This window comes from Aethalodelphis obliquidens, unplaced genomic scaffold (assembly GCF_003676395.1).
Source record: "Aethalodelphis obliquidens isolate GAN/ISIS:26980383/991018 unplaced genomic scaffold, ASM367639v1 scaffold120, whole genome shotgun sequence".
In the NCBI taxonomy this organism is placed as follows: domain Eukaryota; kingdom Metazoa; phylum Chordata; class Mammalia; order Artiodactyla; family Delphinidae; genus Aethalodelphis; species Aethalodelphis obliquidens.
The window spans coordinates 1,099,992-1,121,604 of record NW_020838064.1 but is presented as its reverse complement, the minus strand read 5'-3'; the positions used below and the strand labels follow the sequence as shown (position 1 = coordinate 1,121,604).

Here is a 21,613-nt window from a genome sequence, read left to right as displayed (position 1 = left end):
CTGGTCTCCTTGGAGTTTGCAGGTGAGGTGGTGGCCTCCGCCAGGAGCTGTGAAGGGCAGGTTGGTTTGGGCTCGGAGCCGGTCTGCTCACGTCATGTGCCTGTTTGGGGCATGTTTCTTCTCTTTATGGCATTTTTTTTTTTTTTTTTTTTTTTTTTTTTTTTTGCGGTACGCGGCCCTCTCACTGCCGTGGCCTCTCCCGCTGTGGAGCACAGGCACCAGACGCGCAGGCCCAGCGGCCATGGCCCACGGGCCCAGCCACCCCACAGCATGCGGGATCTTCCCAGACCGGGGCACGAACCCGCTTCCCCTGCAACGGCAGGCAGACTCCCAACCACTGCGCCACCAGGGAAGCCCTCTTTATGGCATTTTAACCTCTCATCATTCCCAGCAGTTTCGCTTTAGCTGCCTAAGTGTGAAGAGTTTCGGGGCAGAGCCTGTTGGCTGAATTCATGCTCATCTGTGCAGGGTTTCAAACAGCTTCCCTGTTTCTGCCCATAATCACTGGGCCAGACGGAAACATCTTGCTCTGCAAACAAGCCCCATGTCCCAGGTAGTGTGGCCTGGGCAGATGCACTGTGGCCTGGCTCAGCGGGAGACAGGGCTGGGCAACCCTCCTGGGCAGATGAGCAGAGTATTTTTCAATCAGGTCTCTACCCCACCCCACATTGTGGTTTATGGGTGCATGTCACCTGCATGTGGTGACGTGAAGGGGTTACATGGGACAAGGAGTACTGGAGGCTTTTTTATGTTGTTATTATATGTACATGTAAATGTATATTCATATATGTATGTATAATACATATGTGTGTATGATACAAACATACAGGAGAGAGTAGAATAAAAAGTAAAAATCCCTAAGTCCCCCTACTTAAAGGTAACTACTCTTAACAACTTATTGTAGCCTTCTTTCCAGGAATGTACGCACCTGTGTGTGTGTGTGTGTGTGTGTGTGTGTGTGTGTGTGTGTGTGTGTGAGACATGTGTGCACATGTGTGTATGCATAGATCTCCATCCTCTGTTGTTAACATCCAAAATATATAAATATACTTTCATGCAACTTACCCTTTTCACATAATATATCTTGGATATTTTTCCATATTAATGTATATATTCATTCAACTCAAATATTCGTTGAGTACCTCTCGTGAGCCAGGCTCTGTACATACATCAGTGAAGGAATGAGACAAAAATCCCAGTTTCATCGGGTGAGTGCTTGAATGTTGTAAACAGAACAGGCAGTAAACAAAACAGCTGAGTTATGTCGAGTAGAAATGATGTTAAGTACTAGGGAGAAAACTTTGTATACTTAAAAATGGATGGATTTTATCCTATGTAGGTAATTTTTTTTTAATGAAACAACTGGATGTGATTTTAATTTGCGTTTCCCCAATGACCCGTGGTATAGATCATGTGGAAGGAGGAAGGCATTGAAGGCAGGGGTTTGCTCTGTGGTCAGTGGTCCACAGTCAACTTGAACCTTTAGTTGGTGTTGTGAGTAGACAGATCATCAGGGTGTGAGACCCCCCGGTTCAGACGCAGGACAGTGTTTCTGGCCATGTGTGGTCTGGTTATTGTGGTCATTGGGATAAGCTGGCAGGACCCACTGGGAGGTCTGCACCGTCTCCCCAGAGAGTCTTGTCCTGCTCGCTCCTGTGTCCCTGATGATTCCCCAAGTTGCCTACCTACTGCAGGATCCAACAGCCCTGTGACCAGCCTGTGAACTGAATGGGCGCACAGACCTGGAAATTGATATTTCTGTGGTATAAAGAAGCAAGCGAAAGCTATAAAATATACAAGTAGGACAATTAAGCTGTTTGTGTGTTTGGGTTTTTTTTAATCCCAACATTTTATTGAGAAACTTTAAAAATTTTTGAAAGAATGGTTCTGTCAGCATCCGTATTCCCACCACGTAGATTCTGCAATTTCCCACTGGCTTTATCACACGTCTCTCCATCTCTCTATTTATCTCTTGATTCATTTTTTTTCCTGTGCATTTCAAGTCGGTTGTAGACATTAGTCGCATTCGTTTGTTTTTTAAAGTTGACTTTTTGTTGCAGTGTAATATACATATAGAAAAGTGCATCAGTCTTAAAGATACAATTCATGAATTTTTATAAAACGAACACACCCACGTGACTGGCACTCAGATCAAGAACAAGAGCGTTCCCAGAAACTTCCTTGTGCCCTTTTCAATTACTGCTCCCTCCCCCAGGGAACACTGTGCTGACTTTTCTTATCATACATTCATTTTGTCTCTTTTTGACCTTTGTGTAAGTGGAATCATACCACTTCCTTCACTCAACATCATCCTTATGAAATTTATTCATATAATTATGTGTTCTTGTGGTTTTTCATCACGTTTTTTTAAAAGTCTTCATTGAATTTGTTACAGTATTGCTTCTGTTTTTTATGTTTTGGTTTTTTGGCCGTGAGGCATGTGGGATCTTAGCTCCCCGACCAGGGATCAGACCCACACCCCCTGCATTGGAAGGCAAAGTCTTCACCACAGGACCACCAGGGAAGTCCCCTTTCATCACATTTTTAATATAGTATTTCAGTGTGTAACTATACAACAATTTATGTATCTATTCTAAAAGTAGGGTGATATTTAAACATACTAGAATGTGCCCGTCCAAATGAACATCATTTCTTTCAAAGCATGATTTAGAATACTGCAAATGCCAAGAGAGGTTAAGAGTAGGGACCCAGGAGGTTATCAGGACCTGAGTTCAACCCCAGCTCTACCACTGTCACTCTGGCTGGATCCCAGCTGGGCCTCCATCTATCACTAGGATTTGACACCTCGTCTTGAGCTAGGATTCAAGACAGTTGCTGCACTGACCCGCATTGATGGTTAAGAAAGAGACTGTGTTGGGGAATAAGGAAAAATTATATAGGACAAGTAGATCTCCAGTAGATTCAGTAGATCCCTGATGGCGCCTGAGAACTTGCATTCCTAACAGGCTCTAGGTGATGCTGGAGCTGGTGTTCTGGGGTCTATACTTTGAAGGTCGCTGCCCTAGATAGATCAGGGATTGGCAGATCACAGCCCATGGGCTAAATCTGGCCCACTCCCTGTTTTTATAAATAACGTTTTATTGGAACACAGTGAAAAGAAAAAACTGTTTTTCTCTACTCAACATTTCTGACACCAAATGTGTGGGGTTTTTCCCCAGCTAAGCCACCAGTCCAGTGGATATTTTGATCTGCTTCTAATACAGTGTGTCTAACCTGACCACACATGAGACTCACCTGGGGAACAGTTGAAAAACACGGACATCCAGTCCCCCACCCCTAAACCAATCAGCAGGATCTCTTGGGGTGAGACCCCGGCACTGATACTTTTAAAAGTCTTCCAAGTGATTCTCACGTTCGTGGTCTCTCTCCTTTATTTTCTCAGTTATTTTAGAAAACGAGGGGCATCTTCTAAAGCTCCAGTGGGTGTCGTATAACTAGCTCGGAAGACAGTTTGCAGTGAACATTCTCTCCCAAAGCAATGCCAGCATCTCTTAAACAAATATTACAAAGATGCTCCTCATTCAGACGTGTAAGTTTCAGTTGTTCTTGTAAAAGCAAGCACGTTGCATTACAGTCACACTTCTAAATGCTTCCTCCTAGACAGTGTGATCCACACACAGATCTGAACATGATGCTTCAACCCATATGTCATCCCTGTAAACGCAGGCTCCACGTGGCTCAGTTTCCACACAGACACAAAGTAGTCCGGCCGTGGTCCGAAGGAATTTTAAAACATTGCAATCTTGAGTTCTTTCTCTTGGGCAAGGAGGAAGATCTGATTCGTAAGCCACAGCGACATTCTCAGCAGGCCCTGCCCCCACTCCCCGGTTTCCTCTCGCCCTGAATTTGCTCGGGAATTTCTTCTCTGTTGAGCTCCCAAACCCTCTTTATCTCAGACAGGTGACTTCTCTCCCTCCCTCTCCCCTCCCAGCTCTTTTTCCCTGCAGATCTTTGTAGCCACTTGGGTCACAGGGACTTTCCTTTGGTGACAATGGATTGGGTGTTAATGAAGGGAAACCGCCAAACGCGTGCTTTTCCCTTAAGGCAGGATTTTTAACCTTGGCACTCGTGGACATTTGGGGTCAGATAATTCTTTGTCATGGCGCTGTCCTGTGCAGTGTAAGATGGTTAGGAACATCCCTGGCCTCTACTCACTAGATGCCAGTAGTAACCCCCCATCCCCAGTGTGACAATCCAGATGTCTCCTGACATTGCCAAGTTTGAGGGCAGAATTGGCCCCAGCTGAGAACCACTGGATTAAAGGAACCCAACGCTTTAAGCCATCATTGCCTGCAGACCTGGGCAAGAGGGGCCTCTACCCTGGGCCTTGTACTTTAATTTTTTATTTTATTTATTTATTTTTCATCTCTTCATGTCTTCTATTACTTAAAGAGGTCTTTTTTGTTAATTAATTATCTATTTTATACATATTAGTGTATATATGTCAGCCCCAATCTCCCAATTCATCCCACCACCACACCCCCTTTCCCCGCTTGGTGTCCATACGTTTGTTCTCTACACCTGTGTCTCTATTTCTGCCCTGCAAACCAGTTCATCTGTACCATTCTTCTAGGTTCCACATATATGCATTAATATACGATATTTCTTTTTCTCTTTCTGACTTATTTCACTCTGTATGACAGTCTCTATGTCCATCCATGTCTCTACAAATGACCCAATTTCATTCCTTTTTATGGCTGAGTAATATCCCATTGTATATATGTGCCACATCTTCTTTATGAGTTCATCTGTCCATGGGCATTTAGGTTGCTTCCATGACCTGGCTATTGTAAATAGTGCTGCAATGGACGTTGGGGTGCATGTGTCTTTTTGAATTATGATTTTCTGTGGGTATATGCCCAGTAGTGGGATTGCTGGGTCATATGGTAATTCTATTTTTAGGTTTTTAAGGAACCTCCATACTGTTCTCCATAGTAGCTGTATCAATTTACATTCCTACCAACAGTGCAAGAGGGTTCCCTTTACTCCACACCCTCTCCAGCATTTGTTGTTTGTAGATTTTCTGATGATGCCCATTCTAACTGGCATGAGGTGATACCTCATTGTAGTTTTGATTTGCATTTCTCTAATAATTAGCGATGTTGAGTATCTTTTCATGTGCTCTTGGCCATCTGTATGTCTTCTTTGGAGAGATGTCTATTTAGGTCTTCCTGGGCCTTGTACTTTAAATGGGGTGAGGGGGTCTAAAGGCAAGGAGTCCAGGGAGACAAGGAGATGTGCCCACCTGGAGCCCACATCTTCCTTTCCAGATCACCTCTGAGTACTGGGATCCCAGAATTTTTCACCCAAATGACCGAAGCCTGCTTAGGGTTTTCTCCAGGTCCATCTTCAGGGAGGTAGACCATGATGCCAGTGTGTGACCTCTAGGCCCAAGGAGATAATAATAATAGTACTCTCTTTGTAAATAGAGTTGTGTGGACTAAATAATTTAGTGTATCCAAAGTCCATGGAACAGGGTTGGCACATGATAAGCTCTATATAAATGTTAGCTGCTATTATTATACTTTTCATATCAATAGTCCCTAAACATAAGACAACTTCCTTGTCTGCTGCACCCCTGAAGAAGCAGCCATCCATTCAGATGTTGGAGGTTAACCTGACCTTGCTGGACCCCAGAGAGATGGTGTGAAGGTCTCCAACCCGGCACTGTCATGAGGGGGTTTTAGGGCCATTCTCCTTGACATGCTGACTTGAGGACCTGTTGTGTATATTTCTGTTCCTAATCTTGTCTTTGTCTTGTGGCAGGGTCAGTGGAAGGGGGGAATGGGTGAGAAGTCTCTTCTTTCTGAGACAGAAGGAGGAGAAATGATGCTGAGCTTTGAATGTCAATTACTTCTATGCCCATGCTGGCTGTGTGACCTTGGACACTCAACCTCCTAAGCCCTCTGAGCCTCTAATTCCCCATCTGCAAAATGGGTGTATAGATAGCACCTTCCCTATAGGATGGTGGTGTTGATTAAGTCAAAAATGTATACAAAGTACTTTGCTCAGTGCCTAGTAAAAAGATGTCAGGATTCGGCATTGCTGATTTTAAATTATTGTAATACTGCTATCTAACTTGTCACGATGACTATTAGGAGGAAAAGCATGGAGAAACAATTCCGTCCATGCAGCTGCTGTGAATCACAGAATGAGCCAAGAAAGCATGAAAAACGTCACCCTTAAATCATGGATGAAACTGGAACTGAAGAAATCTCAGAGCTGAAAGGGACCTTAAATCCTACATAAACCCACTCATTGTGTAAATGGGGAAACCGAGGCCCAGGGAAGTGATATGATCTACCTGGTTTTAAAGAAAAACCTGAAACAGCTTCTAGGTTCCAGAGAGAAGAAAAAAGAGGCACTTGCGGGCAGTTGGTTCCAGACCCGCCTTGGATCCCAGACTCCGTGGATGCTCACGTCCCTTATATGAAATGGCCTCCGTGTCTGCGGATGCAGGGGACCAACTGTAATTTGAGGAAGTTTTGCAAAAGTTGAAAAGAGAATGGGTGCGTTTGTGGAGTGGCCTGTGGGGAGGGGGAAGGGGAGGAAGCAGGGGCGTGTAGACTGCTTTGGGCTCCTCCAAGGGCTGAGATCACTCCCGAACAGCCTGCTGAAGTGCGGGGATCCCTCCAGAGTGACGAGTTCAAGAGGACTGGGAAACAGCTAGGATGGGTTTTGGTAGCTTAGTGCAGCTTTTTCAGAAGTGCGGGAGCATGCTCAATCCAGCACCCAAGAGGTGGACTGCAGGGGACAGCGACGAGGTGGGGTTCCACGAGGCGGGGGTCTCTGTGCAGGTGGGGGCATCACCTTGTGAACCGAACCTGCAAACTGGGCAGCTGCCAAGTCTGCTCCCACTGGTAATGATCAAGATGTTCTTCCCTTTTCATTTGCAGTGTTTATCACACCCACACTCTAAGTCGTCCAGCTTCCCTTCCAGAACCGTCTGCCTTGGCAAACTAAATTAGCAACCAAAGGAGTTTAGCTCTTGTGGGAAAGAACAGAATCATTTTTCCAGCACATATCAACACGTGAAAGCCTCAACTTGCCCCTGACTCACTCAGGGCACGTGGATGTTGACTGGAGCAGGGATCTCCCTGCACCTCTGGGCCTCGGGCTCCCCAGCTGTAAAATGGGCCAGTGACAGCAGCTGCCTTAGAGCAGTGGTTCTCAGTGGAAGGGGGGGGGGTGGATTATGTCTGGCAATGTCTGGAGATACTTTGGGGAGAGGACTGCTAATGGCATCCCGTGGGCAGAGGCCAGGGGTGCTGCTGGACACCCTGCAGTGCTCAGATCAGTCCCCATAACACGGAACAGTCTGGCCCCAAATGTCAGCAGTGCTGAGGATGAGAAACCCCATGCTAGTGGGTTGATATGAAGATTAAGTGAGTTAATCCATGTGATATGCCTAGCCCTGGGCCATACACATGGTAGGTGCTTCATAAAGCAGTGGTGCTCTCCGTGTTCCTTCAAAGCCTTGAGCCCATCGGCGCCTCTCATCATGCTTTTGTTTTGCCAGTTGTGTGTCCCTAACCTGAATTGCCATGGCAATCGTCACCACAGAAGCAGACAGATATTGATGTCAAAATATGGGCTCTTTTTACACGGATGCTGAAATAAGATATGGAGACAGAGTTTTGGAGGAGAAAGAGCTTTATTCTTTGCTGGACAGAAAGGGAACACAGCAGGCTAGCGCCTCAAGAACTGTGCCCCCCTCTTCAGGGAATTAGGAGAGGTCTTTCTTCTTTCCCCTCCTTGGGATGTATATTGAAGTGTGCATTTCTCTTCGACACTTTATTTATTTGGTTGCTCTGGGTCTTAGTTGCGTCAGGCAGGCTCCTTAGTTGTGGCATGGGAACTCTCAGTTGTGGCATGCATGTGGGATCTAGTTCCCTGACCAGGGATCGAACCCTGGGCCCCCTGCATTGGGAGCATGGAATCTTAACCACTGTGCCACCAGTGGAGTCCCAGGAGAGGTCTTGTAGTCTGAGGTCTGGGATAGATGATAAGGATCAAAGCAGTGACAGCCTTATATTCTTTTTTTTTTTTTGCAAAAAGTTAAAACAGTCACAGCTGGCATCAGGCAGCCCAGTAATTAGGTCTGTTCATCTGTGGGTTATAGCTGGTGACCTTTCTGAAATGAAGAATGCTACAAGGGGTAAATTGTTACAAGGGAGTGTAGGGGATGTAAAGACTAGGTGCAGGATGTAATTCACATGAGTCAGAGAGTGTTTAAGGAGTTAGCTTTGTGAAGGACAAGTAACAGTTACAGTAAAACTAGGATTGCTTAACTCTTTCGGGCCAGTTTATGTTGTTTCCCTAGCCTACCCATTGTTCCTTTATTTTCCTTGTTTGTCAGAAAAGAAAAAAACCTCATTTCTATTTTTGCTGCAACATGACAAGGAGGCAGGGCTTGTACATGGTTTCAATATGTTGGTGATCCTTTAGAAATAAATTTCAGAAAGTAGAATGTGCCAGGTGTGTCCATGCCCCGTCTGAGGATAGAGCTGGACTTCAGTGACTCACTGGCCCACACGGAGGGTGATCCTTGGAGACTGTAGCCATCAGGGTGCATGGAGTTTGTCGAGGTTAGAGAGAGAACAGTGTGACAGGGCACAGAGCACGTTCCTGGCACGCCTGGTGCTGTACTCTGATCACTGGGGGAGGGGCACTAAAGGGGTTTTGTGTGAGTAAATTTTCTACTCGCCAAGCGCGTTCCCCTTAAACTTTAAAAAAGGCTTTAGGGGCTTCCCTGATGACGCAGTGGTTAAGAATCCACCTGCCAATGCAGGGGACGCAGATTTGAGCCCTGGTCCAGGAAGATCCCACATGCTGCGGAGCAACTAAGTCCGTGCGCCACAACTACGGAACCTGCGCTCTAGAGCCCGTGTGCCACAACTACTGAAGCCTGTGTACCTAGAGCCTGTGCTCCGCAACAGGAGAAGCCACGACAATAAGAAGCTCGCGCACCGCAACGAAGAGTAGCCCCCGCTCGTCACAACTAGAGAAAGCCAGCGGGCAGCAACGAAGACCCAACGCAGCCAAAAATAAATAAATAAATGTATCATTTTTTTAAAAAGGCTTTAAAGTTTTAACTGTTTGATAGAAAACTGTTTGTACTTCCTTTGACCCATTAACCAGGACGTTGAGCTTTCTTACCGATTCAGAATCTTAATTATAAAAATAAATGATCACACAGTGAATTTCCCCAGGCTCTATGAAGGAGAAAAGGGTTGTTTGCCGCTTCACCAAATAGCCCTGGTTCTGTTGTACTTTTTTAAGTTCTGGTATCTGTCTGGTAGTCACAATCTACCAGATTAATTTAAATTACTCCAGATGGGGAAACCACATGACCAAGCTTATTTGAATTATGTCTAAAGCCATGAAGAGTAAATAGTATCTAAGAGGAAATGCGAGGCGCCCTCTTCACAGGTTTTGTGCATGGACTTTGTGACATCTATGCCTTTTTTTTTTAATTGAACTATAGTTAATTTACAATGTTGTATTAGTTTCAAGTGTACAGCCAAGTGATTCAGTTATACACACACACACACACACACACACATTCTTTTTCAGATGCTTTTCCATTATGGGTTATTACAAGATATTGAGCACAGTTCCCTGTGCTATACCGTAGGTCCTTGCTGACATCTATGGCTTTTCTTCACTCTCTGGTTTGTAAAGGTTGTTTTGAAGTTCCCTCCAGATGATGAGGGTAAATTAGAGCCTGTACATTTTGCAGGTGTATACTGTTGACTGCAGTAAGACGAGTCCCCCATAACAGCCAGTGGGGATATTTGGGGTGCCTCACAACAAAATTCCTAGATGTTATTGTTTCTAAAGAGGAGAAATGTAGGGATCTAGTTATGAGGAATTTGCTTCCTTTACAGGTTTTTTGCTGCAAATACTGCGAGTGTCTCACCAGCTTACTCAGTGACTTGGCTTCCCTGTCTACAAAGTGGAGTGGTCAGGGGTATCTGGTCTCCTGTCTCTGAGCCCCTTTCTGGATTCAATAAATATCCAGTCTTAATTCCCTATTCTCACACTCCCTAGCATTTACAGTGATGGCAAATCTTGATACTCTCCCAGGCAAATTTTATGATAGAAGTCATTAGTTTTATTCAGCTTGTTATAATTTGCATTTTAAATGTATGTTTTTTAAAAGACTGTTAAGATTGCCATAACTTTACCCAGTGATTTGCAAGTCCCAAAGCCTGCCAATTAGGTCAGATGGCCATAGCAGCAACTGCTTCCCATCAGAAGGGCTGAATCACTGAGGAGCGACCACCTTTCAAGTGCTGAGTGATTTACCAAGCCAAGTTACTTTGCACCTTGGGATAAGGAACGTAGGCTATCAGATTTCCATTCATCCTTCTGCCCCTTCTGGTAATTTCGATGTTGATTCTCTAATATGAACTTATTTTTTCCTTTGTTTTCTTTCCAAAATAATATATTCTAGTAAGAAGTTCAAACTGTACATACTTATATAATAATTAGAAAAAGTGTCAAGTTCTCTGTTTCCTCTCTCTAGAGAGAGCTACTCTTAACAATTTTGTGAATATTCTTCCAGATACTATTTTCTATTCTATGTGTTAACATTTTCTTAAGCAAAAAGAGATTGTGTTTACATATACTGTTTTGCAGCTTGATTTTGTCTCCTAGCAATATGTCTTGGAGATGTTTCCATCTTGTATATATAGGTCTGTCTCATTTTTTACCATGGTTCTGGTTTCCATGGTGTTGTCACATCAGAAATTATTTAATTAGTCCTCTTGGGCTTCCCAGGTGGCGCAGTGGTTGGGAGTCCGCCTGCCGATGCAGGGGACACAGGTTCGTGCCCCGGTCCGGGAGGATCCCACATGCCGCGGAGCGGCTGGGCCCGTGAGCCATGGCCGCTGAGCCTGTGCGTCCGGAGCCTGTGCTCCGCAACGGGAGAGGCCACAGCAGTGAGAAGCCCGCGTACCGCAATAGAAGAAAACTCATAATTAGTCCTCTCCAGTCTTAGTTTGGGTGCTCCCAAATCTGGTCCTAAGACAAGGACGTGGGTGCAAGCAGGCTACGAGGAAGGTGATCCCAGGAAACACCAACAAGAGGCTGGGGAAGTGAGACCAGGAAGGGAGGCAGGCCAATCAAGGACGATTTTTTTCTTAATTTATTTAATCAATTAATTGATTGATTTACTTATTTATTTATTTTTGGCTGTGTTGGGTCTTTGTTGAAGTGCACGGGCTTTCTCTAGCTGTGGCGAGCGGGGGCTACTCTTCATTGTGGTGTGTGGGCGTCTCATTGTTGTGACTTCTCTTGTTGTGGAGCACAGGCTCTAGGCACGCGGGCTTCAGGAGTTGTGGCACACAGGCTCAGTAGTTGTGGCTCGCGGGCTCTAGAGCGCAGGCTCAGTAGTTGTGGCGCACGGGCTTAGTTACTCTGCGGCACGTGGGATCTTCCCGGACCGGGGCTTGAACCCGTGTCCCCAGCATTGGCAGGCGGATTCTTAATCACTGCGCCACCAGGGAAGCCCCCAGTCAAGGACGATTGATGCGTGGGTAACTGCAGCTCGGGAGGGCCCCAGGACCACCGTCAGGTTCAGTGATTCTCTAGAAGGGCTCACAGAACTCAGAAAAGCTGTTATACTCCTGGTTATGGTTTATTGAAGTGAAAGGGTACAGACCCAAATCAGCAGAAGGCAGAGTCCAGGAGAGACCGGCTGTGAGTGTCCAGTTGTGTATGGACAGCACTTCATTCTCCCAGTAATGATGTGTGGCAGCATGCTCGGAGGATCACCAACCGGGGAAGAGCACTGAAGCCTCGGTGTCTAGGATTTGGATTGACCCTAGTCCCCAGCCTTTTCAGAGGTCAAGTTTCTATTGAGTGGTCCAAGGCCCCTACCGAAAGTCACATTGTCGGCATACACTGGCACGTCCCAGGCAGAGAGCACCGGGCGCTCATGGTAGGATGCCAGCAACAGAAGCTATGGGTAGCCTCTGGGGTGGGCTGAGGGGGCAGGCAGGGTACCAGCAAGCCTCAGCCACACTTCGTCATGAAGTGTTTTTGTTATTTCCATTTGTCATTCTCACAAATGATGTTCTAGAGCAGGAGTTGGTGAACTTCTTTGTGAAGGGCCAGCTAGCAAAGATTTTCACCTTTGCAGGCCACACAGTCTCTGCTGCAGCTACTCAACTCTGCTGCTGTAGCACAAAAGCAGCTGCGGGCATTATGGAAATAAATGGGTTTGACTGGGTTCCAGTAAAACTTTATTTACAAAAAACCGGTACAGACCAGATTTAGCTTGAGGGCTCTAATTTGCCAACCCCTGCTACAGTGGATCATTCTTGGGTGTTTATCTTTGTCCATTTGTGCAGATAATTCTATGGGACAGATCCCTAGAAGTAGAATTGCTGGATCTGGAGTAATGACATTCTTATTTTGAGCAGATACTGTGAACCTCCCCCAAAAGTTGAACGTGCTTCCTCTTTCACCAACAGTGCCTGAGAACCTTTGAGATTTCCTTTCTTAGAACCACTTGCCAAGGAAGCAAAACCTGCACCTGTTGACTAGGATGTTTGTGCATTTTCAGTCTTGAGCTTTGGAGAGGCAGAGGAAGACAGAACATTTTGCCCCCAGGAAAGAAAACCAAATGGGGCCTGAAATGGTCTCCTAATGTCTTACTTTAGATTTGAGGCCCGCGGGGAAGGGGACTCTGGTGACTTGTTTTCATTTGGTGAAAATTAAACCTTACATTGCCCACTAGGTGTAGTTCAAGAGTCCTGAATGTGACCTATTCAAAAAAGATTTTTTTTTTTTTTAAGATGCATCAGAGAGCTTCTCAGCAATTTCCTTTATTAAGCAAAGATTCTTTTCCTAATTTTTCTCTTCCGTAAGGGATTTTCATATAAATAAGGTCTACCTATGCATAGTGAACACTTTACCAAATGTACAAAAAATATACATGGTCCAATTTTTGTTCATGGAGCTGACAGGTACGGGACACTCTTGATGGAGATGGCACAGCGTTCCACTTAGCCTGGTTCACTCTAGGTCTTTTTTGGGTTTAAAGACAATGGATGGGATTTTTGTTTTTGTTTTTCCACTTTTCTTTTTTTCCCCATATTTTTATGTTTGGAATTCTTTTTTTTTTTTTATTTCCGTTGCAGAGCACAGGCTCCGGATACACAAGCTCAGTGGCCATGGCTCACGGGCCCAGCCGCTCCGCGGCACGTGGGATCTTCCCAGACCGGGGCACGAACCTGCGTCCCCTGCATCGGCAGGCGGACTATCAACCACTGCGCCACCGGGGAAGCCCCCGTTTGGATTTCTTGATGTGAGCCCCACAGGGGGAAACAGAGATTTGTTAGCATTCAAGCTCTGTTTTGGGCTGCATATTTTAGCTGGTTTGTTTGATAATGGGCATCCCTCCTGGGATCCAGCCTGCCTGTGCTCTGCTCACGCTGGGTGAATTTGTGATGGTCCCCTTTCTGTAGTCTTTCATTTGTAACACAGACACAGCCTGCTTCCCCGGTAGTGAGATGGCATGCCTGGACTACCCACATGCAGATAAGGAATTAGGCAGAACTCGGCTGGAAAGATAAATCAAGCTAACTATCTCATTAGGCTTGAAAGACACAAATTAAGCTTGCATGGGAATTAACAGCCTTCCAAAGAGACATGCAGTGCAACAAGGGGAGGAGAAATTGCTGGAGCCCTTTCTCTCAGGAAACTTGCCTCTGTTGCCTAAGTCCCTTTTGTAAAAGGTCAAGAGGTAGAAATTGAGGATCGAAAGAGCAGTGTCGTGTTTATTGAGCACTTACTGAGTGCCAGGCACAGTGTGCATTATCTCACTGAAAGCTCTCAAAGTACTGTTAAGATTCCTGTGTAACCGAGGAGGAAACTGAGTGCCAGAGGGGCTCCTTTGCTTGTCTCAGGGTCTCGGAGCTGTTGAATGACAGAGCCAGGATTCACCTAGGATGTCTGGCCCCATGGCCCAGTGGTTCTTATCTGGGATGAATTGACCCCCTGGGGATACCAGGCCATGTTTGGAGACTCAGGGGTTGTGACAGCTGGGGGCGGTGGGTGCTACTGGGATCTGGTGGGTAGAGGCCTGAGGTGCTGCTGGACATCCTACAGTGCACAGGATGCCCCACAAAGAATTATCCAGGCCCCAGTGTCAACAGTGCCGGGCTTGAGAAGCCTGGTTTAAGTGCTCAGCTGGACTCCAGTGGTGGCTGGCAGTTCCACCAGGACTGTCCGGCTGTAGTGCCCTGAGGACAGTGTGGTGAGTCTACGAGTCAGAAGCTTAAATTTGCAGCCAAGGGACTCGTGGGAGGATGATGAGGGAATCCGGGAATTCTCATGGTTAAAAGTGTCCTGAGAACAAGGACCTTGCACCTGCAGTTGAGGAGTATGGAGACTAACACCTCTGTCTTGCTCCTGCCTCCCGTCCTGCCCCCTCCTCCTCTCGCCCCTCTGGCTAGTGTTCGGCCACAACATGAAGAGCAGCAATGACTTCATCGGGAGGATCGTCATCGGCCAGTACTCTTCGGGCCCCTCAGAATCCAACCACTGGCGGCGGATGCTCAGTGCCCACCGCACGGCCGTGGAGCAGTGGCACAGCCTGCGGTCCCGGGCCGAGTGTGACCGTGTGTCCCCTGCCTCGCTGGAGGTGACCTGAGGGCTGCGGGGAAGGCAGCTTTCATTTGTGAAAAAAGGAAGAAAACTTAGGACAAAAAATATGCCATATATGTATACTATGACATCCACATCTGCACACACACTCCTCACCACACGCACAGCTCCTCTCAGAACCGAAAGGAAGCTGACTCTTGATCACACACTGGCCGCCCTCAAGGAGCGAGGCCCGCGAACTTCCCAGAATTCCCCTGCACAGGTCATGAGCTGAGTGGGCTCCGCTCCGAGACTTACGGGCAGTGCTGGCTCTCGTGGATCCCCCTGCCCCAAAATGCACTTTCAACCTCAGGCCAGAGAAAGGCCTCCCCAAAGGTGCCAACCTCCATTGAGACAGAATTTTCCAAGAGTTTGGCCAGTGTTGGGAGGCCTGACCCCCATATGCCCAACATGCACACCCACTGGGTGACTTCTGAATGGGCTGCTGTTCCTAGGGGTTCTTCAAACCTGGTACCTTTCCCCAAAAGTGTTAAGTACTCTGTCTTCTCTTTAGTAGATGTGATAAATAGATTAGACTATTTGGAGAAACCAAACGGCAACAAAAAATATTCCGGTGTAAGAAGGCGCTCCTGGCTTCGTTGAACTCGTCCTTGTGGTAGCTTTTCTTCTGGGGACTCCCTGTGGGTATGTATGCGGACGTTCTGGTGTGTGTGCCCTCAGGTGAGCACGTGTGTGTGCCTGTGTGTCCCCTTAGTGAGCAAGGTGCTGGGCCGGGACCTCAGTCCTGAGTACTCCCTTCTCTCTGCCTCGCCCGTCAGTGAAGTTTCACCCAGCGCCCTCCCATCTGTGAAGACCCCACCTTCAGTAACAGTAGCGTGTGTGTAAGTCAAGTAAACAAAACACGATAGAGCAGAAGTAACGTTTTTTGACCGAATCATGGCGACTGCGACTCACAGAAGACCGGTAAAGGACAGCTACAGGGAAGAAAATGGCCACCACGGCTGCTGCACGCCCCCATCCAAGACGACACCCCTCCCCGTCACACCCTGAGGATCGCTCTGTGTTTGTGTGTGAACCAAAGTCATCTCTCTCGTGCTAAGAAATTAGTGTAGTTAGAATAGATCTCTCTCTCTGTTGGATGCTTCTGTATCTTTTCCCACAGCGTATTGTCTGGTATAATGGGGAGCTATTTATTGACATTAAAGATTATCTATTTGTGCCATGCATTTGAGTTATCTTTTTCTTCGTGAACATGGGCATGGAGGGTAGGAGGGTGTTTCAGTTCCTACCACTGTGTAACACGTCATCCCAACGGCTCAGAGCACTGGTATTTATTATGCTCACAGATTCTGTGGCTGCAGAATTGAGAGCAGACACGGGGATGGCTTGTCTCTGTCCCATGAGACCTACGGCCTCAGCTGGAAGACTCGAGGGCCACAGCGGGTATAACCAGACAACCGGTCGCGCTGGACATTGTTGGTAAGATGAGTGTGTGGTCTGGGAAGGAAGAACGGTCGAAACGTTAAGATGTATTCATCTGACGACTGACAGGAGAACCCGTGCAAAGAGAAGATGAGGATTTATGTTAGGTCCCTCCCATTGCAAGCAACAGGAAATTAACACAAAATAGTTTAAGCAACGAAGGAAGTCCTGGCTTCAGGCATAGCTGGATCCAGGGCCTCAGATGAAGTGATCAGGGCTTTGTTGATCGTGCTGTCTCCTGGACAGGCTCTCCCCATTCGGTGAGCGTCATGGATACCAGCAGCTTAAGTTCCAACTCATACTTATCATCAAGACCCAGCTTAAACTACCACTTCCTGATTTTCCAAGACAGAAATGACAGCTGCTTCCTGTCCTCCCCACAAGAAGCTTATATTTCTATTTAACTCTTGGGGCCTTACTGTGTGCTAAGCCCAATACCTGCACAGTCTTGTTTAGTTCTCACAACAACCTTTTGACAAAGAAGCTATTATTATCCCCATTTTCCAGGGGAGGAAAGTAACGCTTTTTCCTATAAAACTATTTGCTTGTTCAGGGCAAGAGCCATGGCTACTTAGCTTTCTATTGGCCATGCCCAATAAAAGGGGCTTGACCTAGGTAACCCCCTGTGGGCTGAGATGGCTTCACCCCTTCTGGCCACATTGGGCATTGCAGGGTCCCCTCGTGGGTCCCTCTGGTGTCTCTCACTCTGGAGTGGAGATGGCACGAAGGTCAAGGGGGAAAGGCTGGGAGGTTGAGTTAGGTTATGTTTGTTAGGAGACAAAAGGAGAAACTTTTCCCTCTCTATAAAATGGCTTCCTTCCTGTGGTTGTACAGAAGAGGATAAAAATATGAGAGAACAAACAGAATGAGGAAAGACAGAAACAGGACAGGCATTCGGGACTAGAGATGAGGTTATACGGTGATTGGGCCCGTGGGCTTTGGAGCCAGAGAGGCCATGGTTCAAACCCCAGGCCCAGCACACCCTACCTGTGCCCTCACACAAGCCGCGGAGCTGCTCTGGGCCTCAGTTTCCTCATTACCTTACATTGGGCACTTCAGAAGCCGACGTTGAGGCAAGGACTCGGCTGCCAGTGGTTTATTTGGGAGGTGAGCCCAGGGAGCGTAAATGGAAGGATAAGTCAGGGGAAGGAGAAAGGCAGAGGCTGCTTTAACGGGCATTGTGCGCAGCTGGGGCTCAGTCGTGCTGGGGGCCCACGTAGAGTGCGCTTGAGAATGATCGTTATGGGGAAGCTGGGCTATTTAACTACTGCCCCTCGTCTCTCAGCGCCTGAGGGGACAGCCCCGGAGGCGTTCAGTGATTGGCAACTTAGGACTGTCCTGTGTGGGCTGAGCCAGCTTGGGTAGCCCCGAGAACTCCCCGGGCAGAGAATGAGGGGCATGTGCCCGAGCAAGTGAGCTGTCCCTCTGCACGGCCCAGCCCACCTCAGCATCGGGGGAACTCAGGTGGCCGAGGGCTGGGAGTGGGGCATCCCCAGCATCTGCTCCCCTGGTTTACAATAACCACAGGGCTGACTAGGCACCGTGCCAAGTGCTAAGCATCTCATTTAGTCCTCATGCAGCACCCCACGTGAGAGGTGTTCTTATTCCTCTTTTATAAATGAGGAAGCCGAGGTTTCCTGGGATTGAGTGGCAAGCGGGCATTAGAGCTAGAATGCCAGCCCAGGCCCAGCTGACTCTAGAGCCTGGTATGGGCTAAACTGTATCTCCCCCCAGACTCACATACTTCATGAAGCCTTAACCCCCCGTACCTCAGCGTGTGACTGTATTGGGAGGTAGGCTCCTTAAAGGCAATTAAGATTAAATGAGGTCATCAGGGTGGGCCCTAATTCAATACGACTGGTGTCCTTATATTAAGGGGAAATTAGGACGCAGAGACAGACACACAGAGGGAAGACGGCATCTACAAGCAAGGAGGGAGGCCTGGAGACCCAGGCCAAGGAGAGCTCCTTCCTTCCCAGCCTCAGAAGGAAGCAACTCTGCCAACACCTGGACTTCAGACTTCCGGCCTCCAGAACTATGAGGCTATGAAGCTCTGTTATTTAAGCCACCCAGTTTGTGGTCCTTTGTTACGGCAGCCCTAACAAACTCATATAGAGCTGGTGTGGCTGACCGCTCTGCTGGGCTGTTTCATCTGAAAATAGGATGACCGTTCTTACCCCATAGGGTTGTATGTGACATGAGGGTTAGCCGGGATAAATGCCTGCAAAGGCCTAACACACAGCACTTGATGGCTATTCCTACTGGGCACACATCAGGCAATGTTTGCTGAGTGACTGGAGAGAACAGCAGAAGCACAGATGTCAGAGCCATCCACGTCTCCAAGGATAGTTTGTCAGGAGATCAGGGAAATGTGTTGAAAGGTGAAAAAATGACTTGGTTTCTATAGAAACCTGGACCCCAGGTGCCTTATTGTGGGCCACCTGCCCGGTTTAATTAGCATCCTCCTTCTCCTCGGCCAGGAGGTGAGAAAGGAGGTGCATGGGCCACCTACACACCCTCTGGGGTGCGGGGACCTGAGTTCAAAGGAAGGAGGTAGAGGAGAAGCGGTGGTGTCAAGTTTTGAATCTGCATCTATTTTCCCAGGGCTCATCTTGAGCTGTCTCATCTCTGGGGACTCCAGATCCCCTCAGGACTCCAGTCTACCCCTGGGACTTGACAGAAGCTATGACCTCTGCCCAGCCCTGCCCAGATGTGCTGGTTCCCAGGGCACCAGGAACAGCTGTTTTGGGTGCTGATACTTGACTCCCAGAAAGCTGGGAATCACTGTAGGGAAAGAGGAAGAGTTCCTTTCCTTTCTGGGTGGCCTGTCTTCTACCGCCAGTGGGATACCTTTTCTTTTTTCATGGTCAAAAATAGCATTTAAAAGAATCCAGGAATGAGCACCACTAAGTAAAAATTTAAAACTTATGTCTAGAAAAGAGACTGGAAGACATTGCCCTGAAGGTTGCAGGGGTTAACTTTTGGGAAGTGGTTTTGCTTCTCAATTTTATACCTTCCTATTCCGTTTTTTTGAAGGTTCCATAGTGATGTAATGGTAGTTAACATATATTGAGCATTTATGGGTCAGGCATTGTTCTAAGCACTTGTATGAGGAAAAGTATTGATTTGTCCCCATTTTTCGGATGAGGAAACTGAAGCTAAGATGGATTAAATAATCAGTGTGTGGTCACACAGAAGCAGGTCTGGAATTTGAACATAGATACAGATGTGCCTGGATTGAAAGGCATGAAATAAACTAGCCTCTATTGTCCCTTTTATGATGGTGGTGAGGGGAAGGGAACTTTGTTTTACTTACTGGTAAATAAATGACAATTTTAAAAAGCTAAGAAACTAAAGGAGACAGATAGATAGGCAGACAGATGATAAGAAGAAAGAAATAGATCTTCACCAAACCCCCAGGCCACCATGAGCACAGTGTGTGTATGCGTGTGTGTACGCATGGGCCCGGGGTGGGGGGGAGAGTAATGTCTTTAAGAACCCAGAAAATACATACTGTGTTACAGAGAGACCTCTACAACCTCCAAATGGCAGCAAAGATCCTATTTGTTAAGTGAATAAATTGTCTATTTCCTAGCCAGTAAACTTGAGGTCTAGAGCAAGAGGTGGCAAGCTATGGCCCGTGGGCCAAATCCAGCCCACTGCTCGTTTTTGTAAATAAAGTTTTATTGGAACCTGGCCAGACCCATTCCTAAAGTCTTTCACAGAGTTGTGACAGAGACCATGCGGCCTGCAAAGCCACTACTATCTGGCTCTTTACAGAAAAAAAATTAAAGTTGCTGCTGTGTAGGATGAGTAAGTCTGGAGATGTAAGGTACAGCATAATGATTGTAGTTCATCACACTGTACTGAACACTGGAAATTTCCTAAGGAGTAGATTTCAGGGACACTCACCACACACAAAAGGTAACCCTGTGAGGAGATAATATGTTAATTAGTTTGACTGTGGTATCATTTCACTATATATATGTATATCACATCATCATGTTGTATGCCTTAAATACAAACTATTTTTTTAAAAAATAGAATTTTTTAGAAACGTTGCCTACCCCCATCTAGAGCAATGCTTCATAACATTAATGTACACATGACTCCCTGGGGATCTAGTCAAAATGCAGATTCCGATTCAGCAGGCCTGGGGTGGGGCCTGAGGTTCTGCATTTTTAACGAGCTCTGAGGAGATGCCAACGCTGCTGGTCCGTGGACCACACTTGGGAATGAGCGTGTCACAAATACTTTACATGTTTCCATCCAGAGAGGGGGCATGAACCAGCTTACCCAAACCTCCAGCCGTCACATACTGTATTATCAGCACAGGTCATTTAGGAGGTTTATTTGCCAAATCAAAGGCTCCTCCACTTTTCAAAAGTATTTCCAGCGGCCTGTGTCTGACGACTCTCCTTTTCCCCCAGGTTCATTCACGCAGAGGGTGTTTGATTTCCATGACAGCAGGGGCCTCTAAGTACAGTCAGCACACCAGATGATGGGGAGTGGGGAGAAAGCCTTCCAACTTTCTTCCATTTTTATAGTTTGTATCAACTTTTTTAAAAAGTCCGTTTGGGGGAGGGCTGTTTTATAACAGACACGATGCACATCACTTATATAATAAACATATGTCATTTATAAATAAATAAGTGCACATGCTCTGGGGGGCCTCATCGCAAAGCTTTGAGACAACGGGTAGACGTGAGTTACGCCATGGCTGAAACTGGGCCTGGGCTGTGCTCGTAGCCTGAGTCAGGCCTTGGCAGGCTTTCAGCCCCATGTGGGCCGGCAAAACACGCTGCATGGGCACGAGTTTTATTCCTCACAGGCACAGCGGCAGGTGTTCCAGAGAGAAAGTGAGCGACTGGGACACGCTTGAGCCCTTGTGAATGCCAGCCACACGAAGTGTCAGGGCACCTGGCTGAGCACTTCGGGAGAGAAAGGAGGGAGTGTGCAGGGAAAGCCAGGAAAAGACCTGCACTGGATCAATGACAATCATAGCAAAATTTGCTGTCAGGTATTCAACATCTACTACTAGCCAGCTTCTATGCTAAGTATTACAAATTATGACATTTAATCTTTGTGAGGTAGGTACTCTTATTATCCCCTATTTTATAAAGGAGGAAAGTGAGGCTCAGAGAGGCAGAGGATACACAAAGACTGATTTTTAGAGGTATCACTTCATAAATGCAGTGAGATTCCAGTGAAACACCAGCGGATCTATTTTAAGTTTGAACACGCTAGAACTGTACACTAATGATAACGTTTGCCTATTTTTGGTGAACACTTCCTCTGTGTCGAGAACCTTCTACCGGCACATCCTTTAACCTCCAAGAGACCCTGCAGGAGATGACGGGCCTGCCCTTCCTCCTCGCTGCGGGGAATCCAATGCCCTGGAGCTGGGCCGACACGTTGGGGCCCCGCTGAGCCAAAGCACTGAGGCCCCGCCTGCAGGGGGAGCCCTTTCTCAGCTCCGCGTAATTGTTCC

At 47.1% G+C, this 21,613-nt stretch overlaps 1 protein-coding gene across 4 annotated transcripts in view; it reads left to right on the top strand.

Annotated features, from left to right (window-relative positions):
- SYT17 (synaptotagmin 17) overlaps positions 1 to 15,866 on the top strand; it is a 115,725-nt gene extending 99,859 nt beyond the window's left edge. For all 4 annotated transcript variants that reach the window (XM_027098111.1, XM_027098113.1, XM_027098112.1 and 1 more), the window contains one exon: positions 14,490 to 15,866. In XM_027098111.1, coding sequence (XP_026953912.1) covers positions 14,490 to 14,686 — 197 coding nt within the window. In that variant the 3' untranslated portion in view covers positions 14,687 to 15,866. The remainder of the gene's footprint in view (positions 1 to 14,489) is intronic.
- The last annotated feature ends 5,747 nt before the right edge of the window (positions 15,867 to 21,613 follow it).